The 16959-nt window shown below is 43.3% G+C and overlaps 1 protein-coding gene across 1 annotated transcript in view; it reads left to right on the forward strand.

The window, feature by feature from the left end:
• The window catches only part of LOC117546263 (protein FAM131A-like), a 31491-nt gene extending 15775 nt beyond the window's left edge, over positions 1 to 15716 (forward strand). The window contains 6 exon segments of the mRNA XM_034216442.1: positions 405 to 587; positions 8721 to 8852; positions 11331 to 11492; positions 11580 to 11665; positions 11667 to 11942; positions 11944 to 15716. Coding sequence (XP_034072333.1) covers positions 405 to 587; positions 8721 to 8852; positions 11331 to 11492; positions 11580 to 11665; positions 11667 to 11942; positions 11944 to 12165 — 1061 coding nt within the window. The 3' untranslated portion in view covers positions 12166 to 15716.
• The last annotated feature ends 1243 nt before the right edge of the window (positions 15717 to 16959 follow it).

A 16959-nucleotide genomic window follows, 5' to 3' on the forward strand; every position in this document is an offset into this window, starting at 1 on the left:
CAGAGTGTAGGAATACTCTGTTACAGTAAAAGTCCTGCATTCAAAATGTTCCTCAAGTAAAAGTAGAAAAGTATTATCATCAAAATATAGTGAAAGACAGTAAAAGTAGTCGTTGTGCAGATTGGTCCATTTCAGAATAATATATATGATATGTTTTATAATGATTGATCATGAAAGTGTTCTCAAAGCTGGTAAAGGTGCAGCTAGTCTGAATGACTTTGTATACTGCAGGGTAGCTGGTGGATTTACTCCAGGTGGAACTAAAGTCTGATTCAAACACTTGGTTATATTTCACATCATTCATCCACATCTGTGAAGTAACTAAAGGGATTAAATACATGTAGTGGAGTAGAAGTACAGTACTTGAGTAAATCTACTTTACACCTCATGCTCTTTCTCTGCAGGTATCTCCCAGGTAATGAAGGATCATGTGACAAAGCCTACAGCCATGGCTCAGGGCCGAGTCGCCCACCTGATCGAGTGGAAAGGGTGGTCTAGACCCATCGACACCCCCGCTCCAGCGTCAGATCTAAACAGATCCTACTCTGCCCTCACAGAGGGAGAGCAGGAGGCACGCTTTGCAGCCGGTGAGACTCCTTCTGTTTGTGCTCCTTGTTTATTCAGTAAATATCACCTTTAACAAACACCTTGCTTTGCTATTGTTTGAAAAATATCACTGGTCTCCGGCTTGAACTTCAACCTCAGGATCCATGTATTTGTGATCTTCTCTGGATGGAAGTAGTGATCACATACAGAGCATCAACTAGTTCCTGAACAGTGTCCTTCACATGCTGATATCCAAGAGAGGGAGTTACACAGTCACAAGATGGAGGAATAGAAAGCAGTATTCAATGTTTACTTCAGATTAGCTCCACGTCAGAAATGAGCATGCTTGATGTCTCTCTCCATAGAGGCTGAATCATCATGTTAATCACATAGCTATCATATGCCTCAAACAGTCCTGGTGCTCTTCTAGGTAATCACACATCCTGCCATGTTCACAGCTACAGTTGATACCTTTGTTATCACGTTACTCTCATGTTGGAAGAGGACGTTCAGTATTTTCACAACAGCTGTACTCCAAGTTTAAGCTATGGCAAGAGGGGTTAGGAAAATGTGCCAAAATAATGATTAATAATCACAGAAGGGATCCCAATTAATGAGAAACCATTGTAACAAATAGGTAATCAGATTAAAAATAAAAGCAGATTAGTCGTTTTATAATAGCTTCGAACAAACAAGGCTATTTTGCATACAACTTTAATATGTCCCCACTTTAAAACACTGTTGCTGTTGCTACACCAAATGACGTTCATGGATCAACGGAAGAGGTGACTCACACACTAAGGGCAGGAAGGCTTATGGTAATGTGAAAAACAATGATAAAACATCCTGCAAGTACGTTTTTAAAAAGCCAAACTATTTTAAGTGATGGTGCATTAGCTTCAAGTAGAGCGGTGCAGGGATGACGTATTTTTTTTTAACTGACCCTGAAGGCAGCATCTCCCATTGGTTCCCAAAGAACCAGTGGGATTTTAGATTTTTGCAGAAACCAAACTCTGTGACGTTTATGATACTTTCCCGTTTTGTTCTGCAGGATAATCTCCACATATTAACAGCACTTTATGATTTCTGAAGTAAAATGCTAACTTTAGGCTGTAAAGGAACTACAGCACGGTCACATGACTTCACGTCACCATCGCTAAGCTAAAGGTGGCTAATGTTGGGCTATAAAGGAACTACAGCGGGGTCACATGACTTCACATCACCACCGCTAAGCTAAAGGTGGCTAATGTTGGGCTATAAAGGAACTACGGCACGGTCACATGACTTCATGTGACCACCGCTAAGCTAAAGGTGGCTAATGTTGGGCTATAAAGTAACTACAGCGCGGTCACATGACTTCACGTCACCACCGCTAAGCTAAAGGTGGCTAACGTTGGGCTATAAAGGAACTAAAGCACGTTCACATGACTTCACGTCACCACCGCTAAGCTAAAGGTGGCTAATGTTGGGCTATAAAGGAACTACAGCATGGTCACATGACTTCACGTAACCACCGCTAAGCTAAAGGTGGCTAATGTTGGGCTATAAAGTAACTACAGCGCGGTCACATGACTTCACGTCACCACCGCTAAGCTAAAGGTGGCTAATGTTGGGCTATAAAGGAACTACGGCACGGTCACATGCCTTCACGTCACCGCCGCTAAGCTAAAGGTGGCTAATGTTGGGCTATAAAGGAACTACAGCATGGTCACATGACTTCACGTAACCACCGCTAAGCTAAAGGTGGCTAATGTTGGGCTATAAAGTAACTACAGCGCGGTCACATGACTTCACGTCACCACCGCTAAGCTAAGGTGGCTAATGTTGGGCTATAAAGGAACTACGGCACGGTCACATGACTTCACGTCACCCGCCGCTAAGCTAAAGGTGGCTAATGTTGGGCTATAAAGGAACTACGGCACGGTCACATGACTTCACCTCACCACCGCTAAGCTAAAGGTGGCTAATGTTGGGCTATAAAGTAACTACGGCGCGGTCACATGACTTCACGTCACCACCGCTAAGCTAAAGGTGGCTAATGTTGGGCTATAAAGGAACTAAAGCACGTTCACATGACTTCACGTCACCACCGCTAAGCTAAAGGTGGCTAATGTTGCGCTATAAAGGAACTACAGCACGGTCACATGACTTCACGTAACCACCGCTAAGCTAAAGGTGGCTAATGTTGGGCTATAAAGTAACTACAGCGCGGTCACATGACTTCACGTCACCACCGCTAAGCTAAAGGTGGCTAATGTTGGGCTATAAAGGAACTACAGTGCGGTCACATGACTTCACGTCACCACCGCTAAGCTAAAGGCGGCTAATGTTGACGTTTAGTCGTCTCATTTAGACACTTGTTAGCAACCACCGTTTTAAAATCTATCAGTGGGGTATTTACTGACGTATTTCATGTCATATAACACAACGTTATAGTCTTTTGTTAACCACAGACCTTATTTCACGCTTTTAACCAAAAACACATTTTTAAAATAACACTTACTTCAAGACACAGGAACAGGAAGTGCTGAATAATGTCCTGGTTTAAGACTGATACCTCCAACCATCTATAAGCCAAACATTGAAGAGTGCTTCATACACATTTAAAACAAATGTCAACACAGGTGTTTTTTTGGCAGAAGACTGTGTGTAGACTTTCTGCAATCTTAAATAGTGAGCTTGTCCCAGACTTTTGAAGCGATGATAACAACGATTTTGTTGGAGGACAGCTGTCTTTTTTAGTTGACATCAGATGATATATTAATTATTCAGGTTTAAATGTTCCACACATCCTCTCAGAGTCCCACACACACACACACACACCTCCTCTTATCTTTCCCTTACTCACCTCATCTTTAACATTCACTCCCGTCCAATTCCCTCTTCATCCCATTCACACTGTCTTTAAACGCTCCTCTCTGCCCTCTCTCTCTCCCTTTTTCTCTCCTCCTGCTCTCCCTCCGTTCTCCCTGCAATGCAGACTCTCAAGGTTAATTTGCACAGTAAGGTTTTACTCCTGGCTTCTGCCACCATGACTGAGCGATTTCCCTGCATGCTTCCTCTGTTCCCCTTTCTCTTTCATTTCCTACATGACTTCTCGTCTGTTCTCATGCCCTCAAAAAAGGCATCAATTAAGAGTTTTCGGTGGGTAGGAAAGTTCACATTTCTTTGCTCAACCATGACTTATTATATTCCTTATATAGTTTCAAACAGCTCTATAAACAGGCTTTTTTAGAACAGTTTGAACCTGGCCATTGCATGAAATACGGTGAAGCTTTTAGGGATTTTAGAAAAGAAATGAAGAGTTTATTCAATGGAGTTTTTTATACTTGCTTCCTTCGCTAGACCTGTTTTTGAATTGTCGCTCTTCTTGGTCACATGACTCTGTTAGCGTGTATCTTATAGAGCTGGATGACATAGAGCAGGGGGGTCAAACTCAATTTCATCTCGGGCCACTTTAGCATCATGGTTGCATTCAAAGGGCCAGTTTTATATATAAGACTATATAAAAAAATACATATATAAATATTTAATATATATAAATTAATGATATTACATTATTGCCTCTGCGTTGGATTATTATCTGATAGGGTAATAACTTCATAATTAGCTGTGTCTGAAAGCAGAGGTCTAGGGCAAATTTGAGATGCATTGTGGGGACATGTAGTTTATGGGCAACGAGCTTCTGTAAAGCAATCATGTAACCGTATAATAAACATATTATATTCTTTGCAAGCTCTTGCGGGGGCCGCAATGAAGTGAAGTCACAGGCCGGATTTGGCCCCCGGGCCTTGAGTTTGAGACCCCTGACCATTGGTGTCTTTTCTCAAAATACTTAAACAATGAGCCTTTTAATAAATAATCATAAGTTTCATAAGTTATTAAATGGGTAAAGGTTAATAATAAGGTCATGTCAGCTTTTTAAAACCAGGAAAAGACACGTATTCCTTAAGACAATATTGAAAACTATATCTAGTTTCATTAAGAATTGCACAATTTTGAAAAACAAAGTAAATGTGATTTAAATAAGTAAGTAAATAAAAAACAAAATAAACAAAGATGAATATTTTTGACTGATATTGCGAAATGATTCACGATATTACCAAACAAATACTTTTTATAAAGTCTGTAAAATACCAGGGTCTTCAATCCAGCATAATATTCAGATGTTTCCATATATTATACCAAAAACATTGCACTCATTGCATTTTGGATATTGGACTGGTCCGTATTCTGATTTCACTAAAGTCTCCATTGTGCAGCCCCTATATCGACATATGTGTCTCAGCCCTGATATCTGAGGGAGGGAGGCTGTGGCAGTGGACGAGTGTGTTGGTGTTCGGATCAGGGGGTCACAGGTTCAAACCCCACTGCAGTCAGCATGTCGTTGTGTCCCTGAGACACTTCACCCCAAAGTGCTCCTGTGGGGATTGCCCACAGTATTGAGTATGTGAGTCGCTTTGGATAAAAGCGTCTAATAAGTAACATGTAATGTGATGTAATGAAACCCAGCTAACATCTCTCTGGTCTTAGCCACATTCAGAAGCAGATAATTTGTTAATAATGATTAAAATAATATAGTTTTAGCAAGCATTGCTTTATTGTAAATGGCACATGAACAGAATCCAACCCGTAGCAAGAAAATCTGAAGCTCTGCACCGTTTCTTTGTTTTACCTACCCAGACATTTCTATACAATACACTTCTCCTTGTCTCTTCAGATGACATCATCCATTACACCAGTTGTGCTGACTCTCCTTGTATCGCGGGGACTGTGTGAATGTCAGCGAGCATGTTAGTACAGAGAGTGAGAGTGTGTGACTGTGGGAAAAAAAAGAGTGTGTGTTTGTGTAGGAGGCATCACGAGTATTGAAAAAAGGCAGGTGGGGTTGTCCTATTGATGTAATGCCTCCTGCCAAAAACACACACACACACACACACACACACACACACACACACACACACACACACACACACACACACACACACACACACACACACACACAAATGCATACACACAGTTTGAAGGTAATCCAGCAGTGTCTCTCCGTTGTGCATACAACTGGCTGCCAGCCTATTCTGACAGAGAGGTGTGTGTGTGTGTGTGTGTGTGTGTGTGTGTGTGTGTGTGTGTGTGTGTGTTACACTGGTATCTTCAATCTCAATGTGTCCTAACTTCAGATTATATGTCTAGCACATGTTATGCAGTTTTAATTCTTATATCTAATGAATCAAGTATTTGAACCTATCATCTTTTGCGTATAGTGTCAAACGCTCATCCAGTACATGTGTAGAGGTATGTGTAAGTGTGTGTCACAGCATCTTCGTATTAGGTTTGATTGATTTCCCCCTCTCCACTCCCAGCTCAGCTTTCACTTAGTAAAGTTGTTTGTGACATTTGTTCGTTCTTGCTACAGCGTAGAAAAGTGCTTAAATCCCAAGATACCAAGCTCATATCGAGTCAAACCTTGCATCATGCCTTCTGTTTTAATTTCCCCACAACATAACACTTAGTTTCCTCTATTTGTCCGTAGAGAAACTGGGTCACCTCCTTGTTGCTGGGTATGTGGGTCAGTGGCATAACAAAGTATGAATGCAGTGAAAGGCTTTTAAAAAGATAACTAAAGAACATGGTGTTTGCAGCGTGTTCAAGGAGAGCTGAGATACAGTGGGAGATAAATGAGAGCATCGATCTCTCCGTGGGAGATGAATACTGAGCATCGACCAGAGAGAGAGAGAGATAGAAATCAAGATGAGATGTGAGCGACAGAAAGATTGCAGGGGTAAAGGAAAGTGAACGGGAGGAATGAGGGGAGTCAGGTGAGTCGATGGAGCGTCTCATTGAGAGAGACGATTGGAAGAAAAAGGCAGGACATGAATGAGAGAGGAGGAACAGGAGAGAATACCAAACAGGTGGATGAGTGGAGGACAAGAGAAGAAGAGAAAAGGGAGGCTCGATCTCTGATTGGCCGGCTCCTGATGGTGATCGAAGGTGATTGGTCACTTGGACCTTGTGAATTATGGAGCGATGCAGTGGTGACGTATTTATGTAAACGTTAGCATTGCAAGGGCTCCCTCGACTAAAAGCCAATGGGATTATTTTATTAGACTTTAGATTAACACAGAATATTTGAATTGAGACAAAAAAAACTTTTATATTTACACATTTTGTTCAGTGGGATAATCTCCACGTATTAACAACAATGATTTTTGAAGTAAAAACTGAGGTTAGGCTATAAAGGAACTACAGCTCGGTCACATGACTTCACTTCACCACCGCTAAGCTAAAGGCGGCTAATGTTGGGCTATAAAGGAACTACAGCACGGTCACATGACTTCACGTCACCACCGCTAAGCTAAAGGTGGCTAATGTTGGGCTATAAAGGAACTACAGCACGGTCACATGACTTCACGTCACCACCGCTAAGCTAAAGGAGTCTAATGTTGGGCTATAAAGGAACTACAGCACGGTCACATGACTTCACGTCTCCACCACTAAGCTAAAGGCTGCTAATGTTGGGAATTATGCGTTTGTTAGTCTCTTTTGTCACCTGCTATCAAGCTGGAATATCCTCTCAGTGGCCTCTAATGTGTTTACTTGTATCTGCACATTAATAAACATTGATTTAATTTCGGCAGAATTAGCATTGAGGTTATTTCTAAGCAATTGAGCAAATGTATGTCTTGCCCCCTTGCAGAGTTTCCTTACTACTTTTTATATGAGAAACCCATCCATCCATCCATCCATCTTCTCCCGCTTATCCGTGGTCGGGTCTCGGGGGTAGCAGTTCCAGCAGAGAGCCCCAAACTTTCTTTTCCCTGGCGACATCAACCAGCTCTGACTGGGGGATCCCAAGGCGCTCCCAGGCCAGCAAAGAGATATAATCCCTCCACCTGGTCCTAGGTCTACCCCTTGGTCTCTTCCCAGCTGGACGTGCCTGGAACACCCCCCTAGGGAGGCGCCCAGGTGGCATCCTAACTAGGTGCCCGAACCACCTTAACTGGCTCCTTTCGACGCGAAGGAGGAGCGGCTCAACTCCGAGTCCCTCCCTGATGACCGAATTTCTCACCTTATCCCTAAGGGAGACACCAGCCACCCTGCGGAGAAAACCCATCTCGGCCGCTTGTATCCGCGATCTCGTTCTTTCGGTCATGACATCAGCTAAATCTTTATCGAGGCAGAGCATTGTTACATACTGAAAAACATGCCTGGAGATGGATTTCAAGTATTCTCCTGAAGATGATGTTTGTGCTTTTCTATATAATCTTCTGCGCTGGAAGAAAGGCACCAACACACAACGCTCACATCGCTTAGGGCCATCTTAAGTGCACCGGCCAAACGACCTCCGAAGAATCACAGCATGCACTTGGTTCCTCGCTCACACCTGTCAATCAAACACACACACATGACATCAGGACACAATGTTCCTGCCTCCTTGTTTCCATGCCTACCGTGTATTTCTGTGTGCACTTTACGTGTATATTTATGTGTTTGCATGTCATTTATTTCCCCTCGCACACATATAAGACTAAGGAAGAGCATCTTATTAAGGGTAATTCAACGTAAACATAAATCTTACAATGTGCGGTTCGCAGAGGTCCACATGTTGGAGATTTAGATAATAACTTCAAATAAATATGTCTTTATCTGTGTGTGTATTAAAATATGTCAAAGCTTAAAACACTAAATATTCTTAGGGACTTTTAAACAAGTCACTCTAGTTTGAAATGCATTCAATTTGATCCATTGTTTTCCATTTAATAGATTAAACCCATTTTTAGACTGATTAATAAATGTTTTGGGACCTTTGAGGGTTAGATTCGTTTTAGGGTAGCTCCAACTAGATGTGTTATATATCTTTACGTTAAGTGTCTCTATTCTCAAGCTTCGGATAGATTATCAGGATGTATTCCAATATTGTGATATGACACTAGGGCTGCACAATTAATAGAAACTTTATACAAATCACAACATGGACCAATATCCAAATCCTTGTAAGTTCAATATTTGGTACAAACATGGCAAAATATGTGAAAAAAACTTGAATGTGGGCTGTGAACGGTTTGGTACAGATCCTCTGATCACATAAAACATGATCCCATTATGTCTTTCGAGTACAATTAAATCAACCTGTTTGTGTTTAAACATGTGTGTGTGTGTGTTTTTGTGCACAGGTGTGGCAGAGCAGTTTGCCATAGCAGAGGCGAAGCTGAGAGCCTGGTCCTCTGTGGACGGAGACGAGTCCAACGACGACTCGTACGACGAGGACTTCTTGCCTAACAACGAGCCCAGCACACAGAGCACAGGTACACACAACACAACACACCACACACACACACACACAACACACACACACACACACACACACACACACACACACACACACACACACAGATTATTCAGGTATTTATTTTCCAGATTAATCGATTAGTTGCTGTCAAAAAAATGTAGAGCAGTTCTTTTTTGATCTTCAATTTATTTCACAGCCTTTCTCCCCTCTCCCTCCCTTTCTCTCTCCCTTTCTCCCCTCTCCCTCCCTTTATCTCCCCCTCTCCCTCCCTTTCTCCCTCCCTTTATCTCCCCTCTCTCTCCCTTTATCTCCCCCCTCTCCCTCCCCCCCCCCCTCATTGTCCCAGTGCCCTAGTTTTCATCCTCTCCCGACATCTTTTTTTTGTTCCTCAGCGCAATCTGATATCCCTCCTGCAACTTTAATATAATTTCCTTTTGCTTGCAGAGACAGTGTCCGTGTGAGGGAGGGTGTGTGAGCGGGTTATAAATACACACTGTGTGTGTGTGTGTGTGTGTGTGTGTGTGTGTGTGTGGTGTGTGTGTGTGTGTGTGTGTGTGTGTGTGTGTGTGTGTGTGTGTGTGTGTGTGTGTACCTTTTAGCATTCATCTTGATTACAGTGAACCACCTTAGCCAGTACGATCTGCAGCTACTAACAAGCAGCTCTGTCTCTGTATACATATATATATATTAGGGCTGTCAAACGATTCAAATTTGTAATCAGATTAATCACAGCTTTAAAATGTATTAATCATGATTAATCACCATTCGAACTATGTCCAAAATATGCCATTTATTTATGTATATTGTTGTGGGAATGGAAAGATAAATGAAAGAAGGCGGATATATCCATTTAACATACAGTATCTATGTTTATTAAAACATTTTTCTGCGTGTCAAAATGAAAGACAACCCACACATCTATCAATCATCAAACCGTGGGGTCTTAATTCATTACGTGTTGATTTCTATCAACGACGGAGTACTTCAGCAAAGTCGACGGGGGGGGGGGGCGGCTAGTGGAGTACTTCGTGACCACAGAGTGTGAACGTTGTGATCAGCTGTTTTAGCGCAGTTCTCCAGTGAAGGGGGGGAATCTCCCTCCGCAGCCGGTTGGCGTAGTTTTGGCACAATTCCGTTGTACAGACCGACGTTAACAGCAGCCCTGTCTGTGCACACGGAGAGCGACTCTGTCGTCCGGTGATCTAACCGCCTTCTGGAAAAGCTTCACAAGTACGTCGGTACGCAAATGCGCTTTGTGACTCAAGTGACGGTACGCATTTCAGAGAGATTACGCACATAACCTGCGTACCAGTTATGTGCACCCCGTACTACAGCAAAAATATTCTCCGTCGGGACTTCCTGCAACAACACCACGCCGTTATCAAAGATGTTCTATTGAGAAGACGATCACTACGTGACAAAAGTTTTCAAAACCGTGGCTGCTGAAATCAATCTTACTAACAGCTGTCTGTAAAATTTACTCCGCGCGAGTTGGCAGACTTTATTTCGCTTACTTTAACATCATTTGTCATGGTGGGGCTAAGCCATTTATTGGTATGGGTGTAGCCTGCCCCAGCCATACAATGGCGCTGCCACTGGTGGCACGTATGGGGCGGACCATTCTGCACATGCGTTAAATGCGTTAAATATTTTAACGCAATTAATTCAAAAAATTAATTACCGCCGTTAACGCGATAATTTTGACAGCACTCATATATATACACATCTATGGATTCTTCTTGCAGGACTCGCACACAAACAAGCATTACATTATCTTAACAGTGGTTGGAAAGTAATTAAGTACATTTACTCATTGCTGTACTTATGTAAACATGTGAGGTACTTGTAATGTGCTTTCTTTATAATTTCTACAATTTGAAGAGAGAAACTGTTCTTTGTACAGCTTTAGTTTCTAGTTACCGGTTCCTTATAAAACCAGTCTTTGACGCACACAAATACTGAAGTATTGTTAAATATTATGTTTTTTGATGAAGATTAAACTTCCCAACATTATATTCAGGACTACCTGAGACAATTAGTGAGATAACACAAAACTAATTGGCAGCAATTTTGCAAATGTTTTACCTAGTTTTGATGTCAAATAATTTTCTTATCAACATATTTGCTGATGTTAATATTGGAAAGATGAAATTAGTACATTTTCCCTCAAACATAAACATGGTGTGTTTTGTAATGATACCTAAGTTAAAGTCGTTTTCTTTATGTTAATTTAAAATACTTTAGTTTGAAATAATGAAATGCAAAATATCTGTCTATCGGTATCAGCACTTTGTAATCTGCTAAAATGAGAAACATACAGGAAATATAACGAATTGTTTGCAGTATTTTACGATACAATTATGCTGGCTTTAATTGTAATATACACAACAATGTAAATAACAATTTAGCTATTGGTCATTCATTCATTGTGTTTTCTCTTTATTGCTGTGTTTGTTCTTCAGTCATGCTCACAGTGTGTGTGTGTTTCCTGCAGACCTGTCCTCGTATCCTCCCTACCTGAAGGACCTGATCCACAACCAGCTTTGCCAGCACCTGAGTCTGAGAGGAGGAGGAGGAGGAGGAGGAGGGGAGGAGGAGGAGGAGGAGGAGGAGGAGGATGGAGGAGGAGGAGGAGGAGGAGGAGGAGGAGGAGGAGGTGGAGGTGGAGGAATGTGGTAGTGGTGGGAGGAGGAGGAGGAGGAGAAGGAGGAGGAAGTGGAGGAGGAGGAGAAGGAAAGTGGAGACCCCTCCCCCACCGCTGGCTCCCCAGACACCCTGTGCTCCAGCATTCTGCAGTTCTGGCACGACCATCTTCCTCTTCTGAGAGACCCTGAATGGCGGCCATCGAGGAATACTACAGCAGCGCCGCCGAGCTCGCCGCCCACAAATCCTGTCCGCGCTGCAGGGGGGGGAGGAGCTTCTGCTGGCACGCCTCCAGAGAGCAGGAAATGGAGGAGGAGGAGGAGAGAGGAGGAATAGGCCATGTGGAGGTCAGGGTTCTCCGTGTTACTCCATGTCTACTCCGAGACGTACCTTCCACCGGGGAGGACGACGACGACGGACCACCACCTGCAAGGACTATGAAAACACCGGGTGCCAGGTGGAGGGGGGAGGGAAATGGAGGAGAGGAAGAGGAGGTATTCCCCCCAGAATATGTGCCGCGCAGGAGGGTCTCTGACGTGGCGTCCTCCGGGGGTGGTGGTCTCTGGACGAGGGAGGAGGAGTTGGAGGAGGAAGAGGAGAGAGCAGGAGACGAGCAGTGCACTCCTTTCTCCCCCTCTTCAGAAGAATGTGTTGTTTTGTTGCCCCCCTTCTCCATCACAGTCTAGTTGCCAGCAGTGTTGATCAACCCCAAAGGGTTATGATGGAAATGTAGAGTGCGGGTCCCCAGCACGTAGAACCTGCCGGATGTTAACTTGCATTGTTGAGCGATTTACACGATTAGCATGAGTTGCAAGTTGATGCAATAATAAGCGTTTTGCACCACATTAGTTTTCAAATAGTTTTTTTTTTGACGATTTTGGACAATTTAGTTGTGGTTTTGGGAGTTATTGAGGATGTTTGAATCCATTTCTGGCATTTTCAGGATAACAAATGGCAGTCTGAAACCAGAAAGAGGCCATATCTGTTCTCCAGATGGGTCGATTTTTAAAGCTTTAGGGAATTCAAAACTGCCATTAAAGATCTTAAAAATGTCACAATAGATGTTTAGCTATTTTCTGCTTATTAATGCTACTTAACGCAACTTATAAAATGTCCAACATATGTTAGCATCCGGCACTTTCTCTGTGCTTTAGGGCTGCAACAAACGACTCATTTGATAATCGATTAATGAAACGATTAATCGACTATTCGGACTATTACTGTATGCCTTGCACAATTTCTCAAACGCTCTTATTTAGCCATCAACTTTTAGATGTAGCTTGAGGTTGTTTTAGGCATGTGGAAACTAACAATGAAGACAATAAAGATGAATACTTGATTCAAAATACATGACATATATTTTTTAAATGTCTCCAGTACCGATAAAAAGACCAATAACGTTGGAGCTTAACGGCGCGTAAAACACAGGGTTATGACGTCACCAACGAATCGACGACTGAATTAGTAACTAATTTGGTCATCGATTTTAATAGTCGATCAGTTTGTTGCACCCCTACTGTGCTTCAAACCCGTACTAAACATTTCTAAACCTAACACTTTGGGTTACTCAACATTTCCAGGATCACAAAAGGACTCTATGTGACCTAGGCAACTAGACTATTTCGGCATCTGAAACGTTTGAAGCGCCTCGCATGCTGTCCCCCCCCTTTTCCTCTGACTGAAGCATCCGTCTTTGCCTTACTTGCAGCATTTCAAACTCCTCCTCCTCCTCCCCGCCCTCGCTTTGTCCCCATTCGATTGTACCGACTCCTATTTTCTTTAAAGGCGTCCAAACAATCTTTTTTTATCAGTGTGAGAACAGGAGTGCTGGACTTCAGAAAGACTCCGTCCCTTCCTGTGAAGCGACTCTTTAAAGAAACGGACGCCGCCACAGGCCGACAGAACGACAGAGTCCCAAAACTCTGACTTATATTTGCATGTGTTTTGCAAGTGCTAAAACCGATGGGGCTGACCTGGTCTTGAGCCCGGTTTGCAGTCCTCAGCTGTTCTGTACCCCCCCCCTCCCCCTCCCCTTTCTCCCCAGTATCCCTCTGGAGGGGAGCGTTGAACCTGCATCCCGGGATTTCCTCCCTCTCCTCCCCTCCCCCCTTTTCTCCTTTGCAAGAGACAAAATAGCATCCTTTCGGGCATGGCTTGCTAAGTATGCCAAACTATTTAACCCTGTCACTACCAATTATGAGCAAATGCTGGAATGTCTACAAAGTGACAGGGCATAGTATGTATTTTAAAATAACAAAAGTTTAAAAAGAAAAGATTTGTCACAAATGATATAACAGAAATGATATGCTTTTATTGTACTAGTTTTCTATCACTCTGACATGTTGTTGTTCACGTTATTCCAGACATCATTACGATGGACTTCTGCCGACTATAGCTTCTGGATATCTTTGGGGGTTTCCGTGGATTCCTTAAATGGGATAGTTTGGTTGTCTTGAAACAAACCCTGACAGATTGATCCTGAAGTGTAAGGGATGTTTGGCAGGAAGTGGCCGCAGTGGAAGAGACAGGAAGTCGTCTCTCTGCAGAGATGCATCGGAGATTTTTCTATATTTTTGTATGCGTTGTCTTGCTTTGATCTCTTTGCCTACGCGGCGTGCCAGTGTATGTGGTTTTTTGCACGAAGCTAATGTGGCCGTAGATTATTCTCCTTTTCTTCGTTATCACTGTGTGATATAGTTTACTGGGAAAAAAAATAACAAATGTGAATTTAATTTTTTATTTCAAAAGAGGATACTGTGATTTTGTTATTGCATTCTGTCATGGTCCTCCTGACGAGTGTTCTGGTTGTCTTTTCCTCTCACACCCTGGAAGCTTTGCCTTTGATTCTATACTTTCCTTTCTTTTTCATGATATTTGCAAAATGGCACGACATTGATTTGTGACATATTCATCTCCGGAGATATGAGGAGCGACGTCGAGGGAAATGTCATTCATACAACTCAGGAAATCCCATTTGGACCAGAGCATCGATGCATCCCGCCCGCACATATAACACCAATCATCTGTCATTCTCTGTGTGTGTGTGTGTGTGTGTGTGTGTGTGTGTGTGTGTGTGTGTGTGTGTGTGTGTGTGTGTTGTGTGTGTGTGTGTGCATTTTTTGTAGAAAAAGCATGGTATTTTCTACAAATAATTAAAGCACAGATTCATTCCCCGAATCCTTCTTTCTTGTTGATCGACTGTTTAAAAGAAAAAGCCTCGACATGCGACAAAAATGTTTGACGTTTTGTTCAAATGTGTGTGTGTGTGTGTGTGTGTATTGTAAGATGTCAGCGAGCTACTTGAGCTTGCATATCAATTCATAAACCCCTCCAATGCAGCGATCCCCTTTAAAACGTTGTTGGAAGGATCTAACTAATGTTGGCGGTTTTAAAAAGCAGCGAATCTGGAGGACATTGAGGAGGTTTTGGAAAAAGACAGCGACAACTCAGGGGGAAGCCATAGCTGTGCCTTTCACTCATTCGTCACCTTTGACCTCCCAAGTTGTCCATCATCACATCCTCCACGCTGGCAGTCACTTCTTTCCTCCCTTTTTCAAATTCTGTTTTTCGAGGCGCTAACTCTCCGCTGGGTGTGTTTTCCCCTCTCGCTATAGCTGGAGGTTACAGCGGACCATATTTGCGTCACTGTCCTTTCGCTTGACATTAAAAAGCCGAGCGATGCTGCTTTGTCCTGGCGTTGTGATGAGAGCGTGCCATTGTTCGACCCCCACATCCCCCTCCGTTTGCTCTGTCCACCACAGTGCATTCGCTCTCTCTAAATGTCCTCCATTCTGTCCTCGAGCAGTGCGTGTGTGTGTGTGTGTGTGGCCTAGCATTACTATACTTGTGGGGACCTAAATCTGTTTACACAGTCACGTGTGGGGACTCGCCTCCCTTATGGGGACAAATTGGAGGTCCCCATAAGGGGAATCATTAATTTTAGGGTGAAGACTTGGTTAGGGTTAGGGTTAGGGTTAGGCATGTGTTGGTTATGGTTACGGTTAGCATAAGTCTCCAGGAAATGCATGTAAGTCAATGTAATGTCCCCTGAAGTGATGTATACATGGTATGTGTGTGTGTGTGTTGAGCTATGTGTGTGTGGGAGAGAGGACGGGCACCTTGGTGTGTGTTCATTCACACAGCTGTCTCTCACATTGACATATGTGCTTCTTTGTTGATTATTGTTCTGAGTTGCACCAAAATGACATTGAAATATGAAACCAGCAGCAGCCTGGAAGCTTCTGGTTTGTCGTCTTTTCATTGTGTTTAAAACCTTTTGTTCCGCACAGTTGCTGATGAAGTGAAGGCTTCACAGATATGAGGATTGTTTCTGACGTCTGTGATATTTATTGACTCATGCCTTTTCATACAAAAGTCTAAAAGAAAACGTTAATGGGAAACAGACATGTGTAATTATTCATGGGTTGCGTTGTGCCGCTCACAAACTCTTGCTTTCCCCCTGGCTGCACACAAACAGGGCATTTTCTTTTCTACACAATCAAATAAGATGTAAACGAAAAAAAAAGAAAAGACATTTGATACTTCCCTACTGCTGAAGACCATCTATCTAGCGTTACCTTTACCCCAAATCCAATCCCAACCTTAAATCCGACCTAATCCCGTCTGTGTACCCTGTTCCATTTGTTCACTCTTCTATCCTTGCGAGTTCATTTTGTCCACACACACACACACACACACACACACACACACGTCACACACACACACAGCCTGATGAATGTCTCCCCTCTCCATCCTTCTGTCTCCATCCTGTCATTTTCCTGCCCCTCATCCTCCTCTCTCTCTCTCTCTCTCTCTCTCTCTCCCACCTCCATCATTCACCACAGGGGGCTCATTGCGTAACTAAGAGGACGTCAGAGTGCTACCTTTGCAGACAGGCAATTAGCCCACGATTACAAAACCGCCTGACGAACAGGAGATGTCTATCGCTCCTGTCTGTCTTTTCATTTCACCCTTGAGTCTTTTCCCCCTTCACTCCATCTGCACCCTCCCTTCCTCTTCTCTCTCTCCTCCTCCTCCTCCTCCTCCTCCTCCTCCTCCTCCTCCTCCTCCTCCTCCTCCTCCTCCTCCTCCTCCTCCTCCTCCTCCTCCTCCTCCTCCTCCTCCTCCTCCTCCACATCTTTTGTTAGTTGTCCCAGAAAACTCAGATCAAGGGAAGTGTTTCTCGCTCTCGTTTTCTTTTGGGAGCTGATTGATATTTGGTAAACCAATAACAGAGGAACAACCAGCTGTCCTTGTGGGAGACGGATGTGTTTCTTTCTGTACAAGTGTGTGTGTCTCTGGGCAGTGAAGTTTCTTGCTTCAGGCAAGCGTTGACATGGATACTTATCAGAGAGAAGTGCTCCAGATTCTGTGTGTGTGTGTGTGTGTGATAGTGGTGGGATAACCCAACACTATAAAAAGATACCGACGCATCTGTTGGACAGTGTGAAGGCAGGAGGACGGATGAATATTCAGCGGGT

Source organism: Gymnodraco acuticeps, unplaced genomic scaffold (genome assembly GCF_902827175.1).
Source record: "Gymnodraco acuticeps unplaced genomic scaffold, fGymAcu1.1, whole genome shotgun sequence".
NCBI classification, from domain to species: Eukaryota; Metazoa; Chordata; class Actinopteri; order Perciformes; family Bathydraconidae; genus Gymnodraco; species Gymnodraco acuticeps.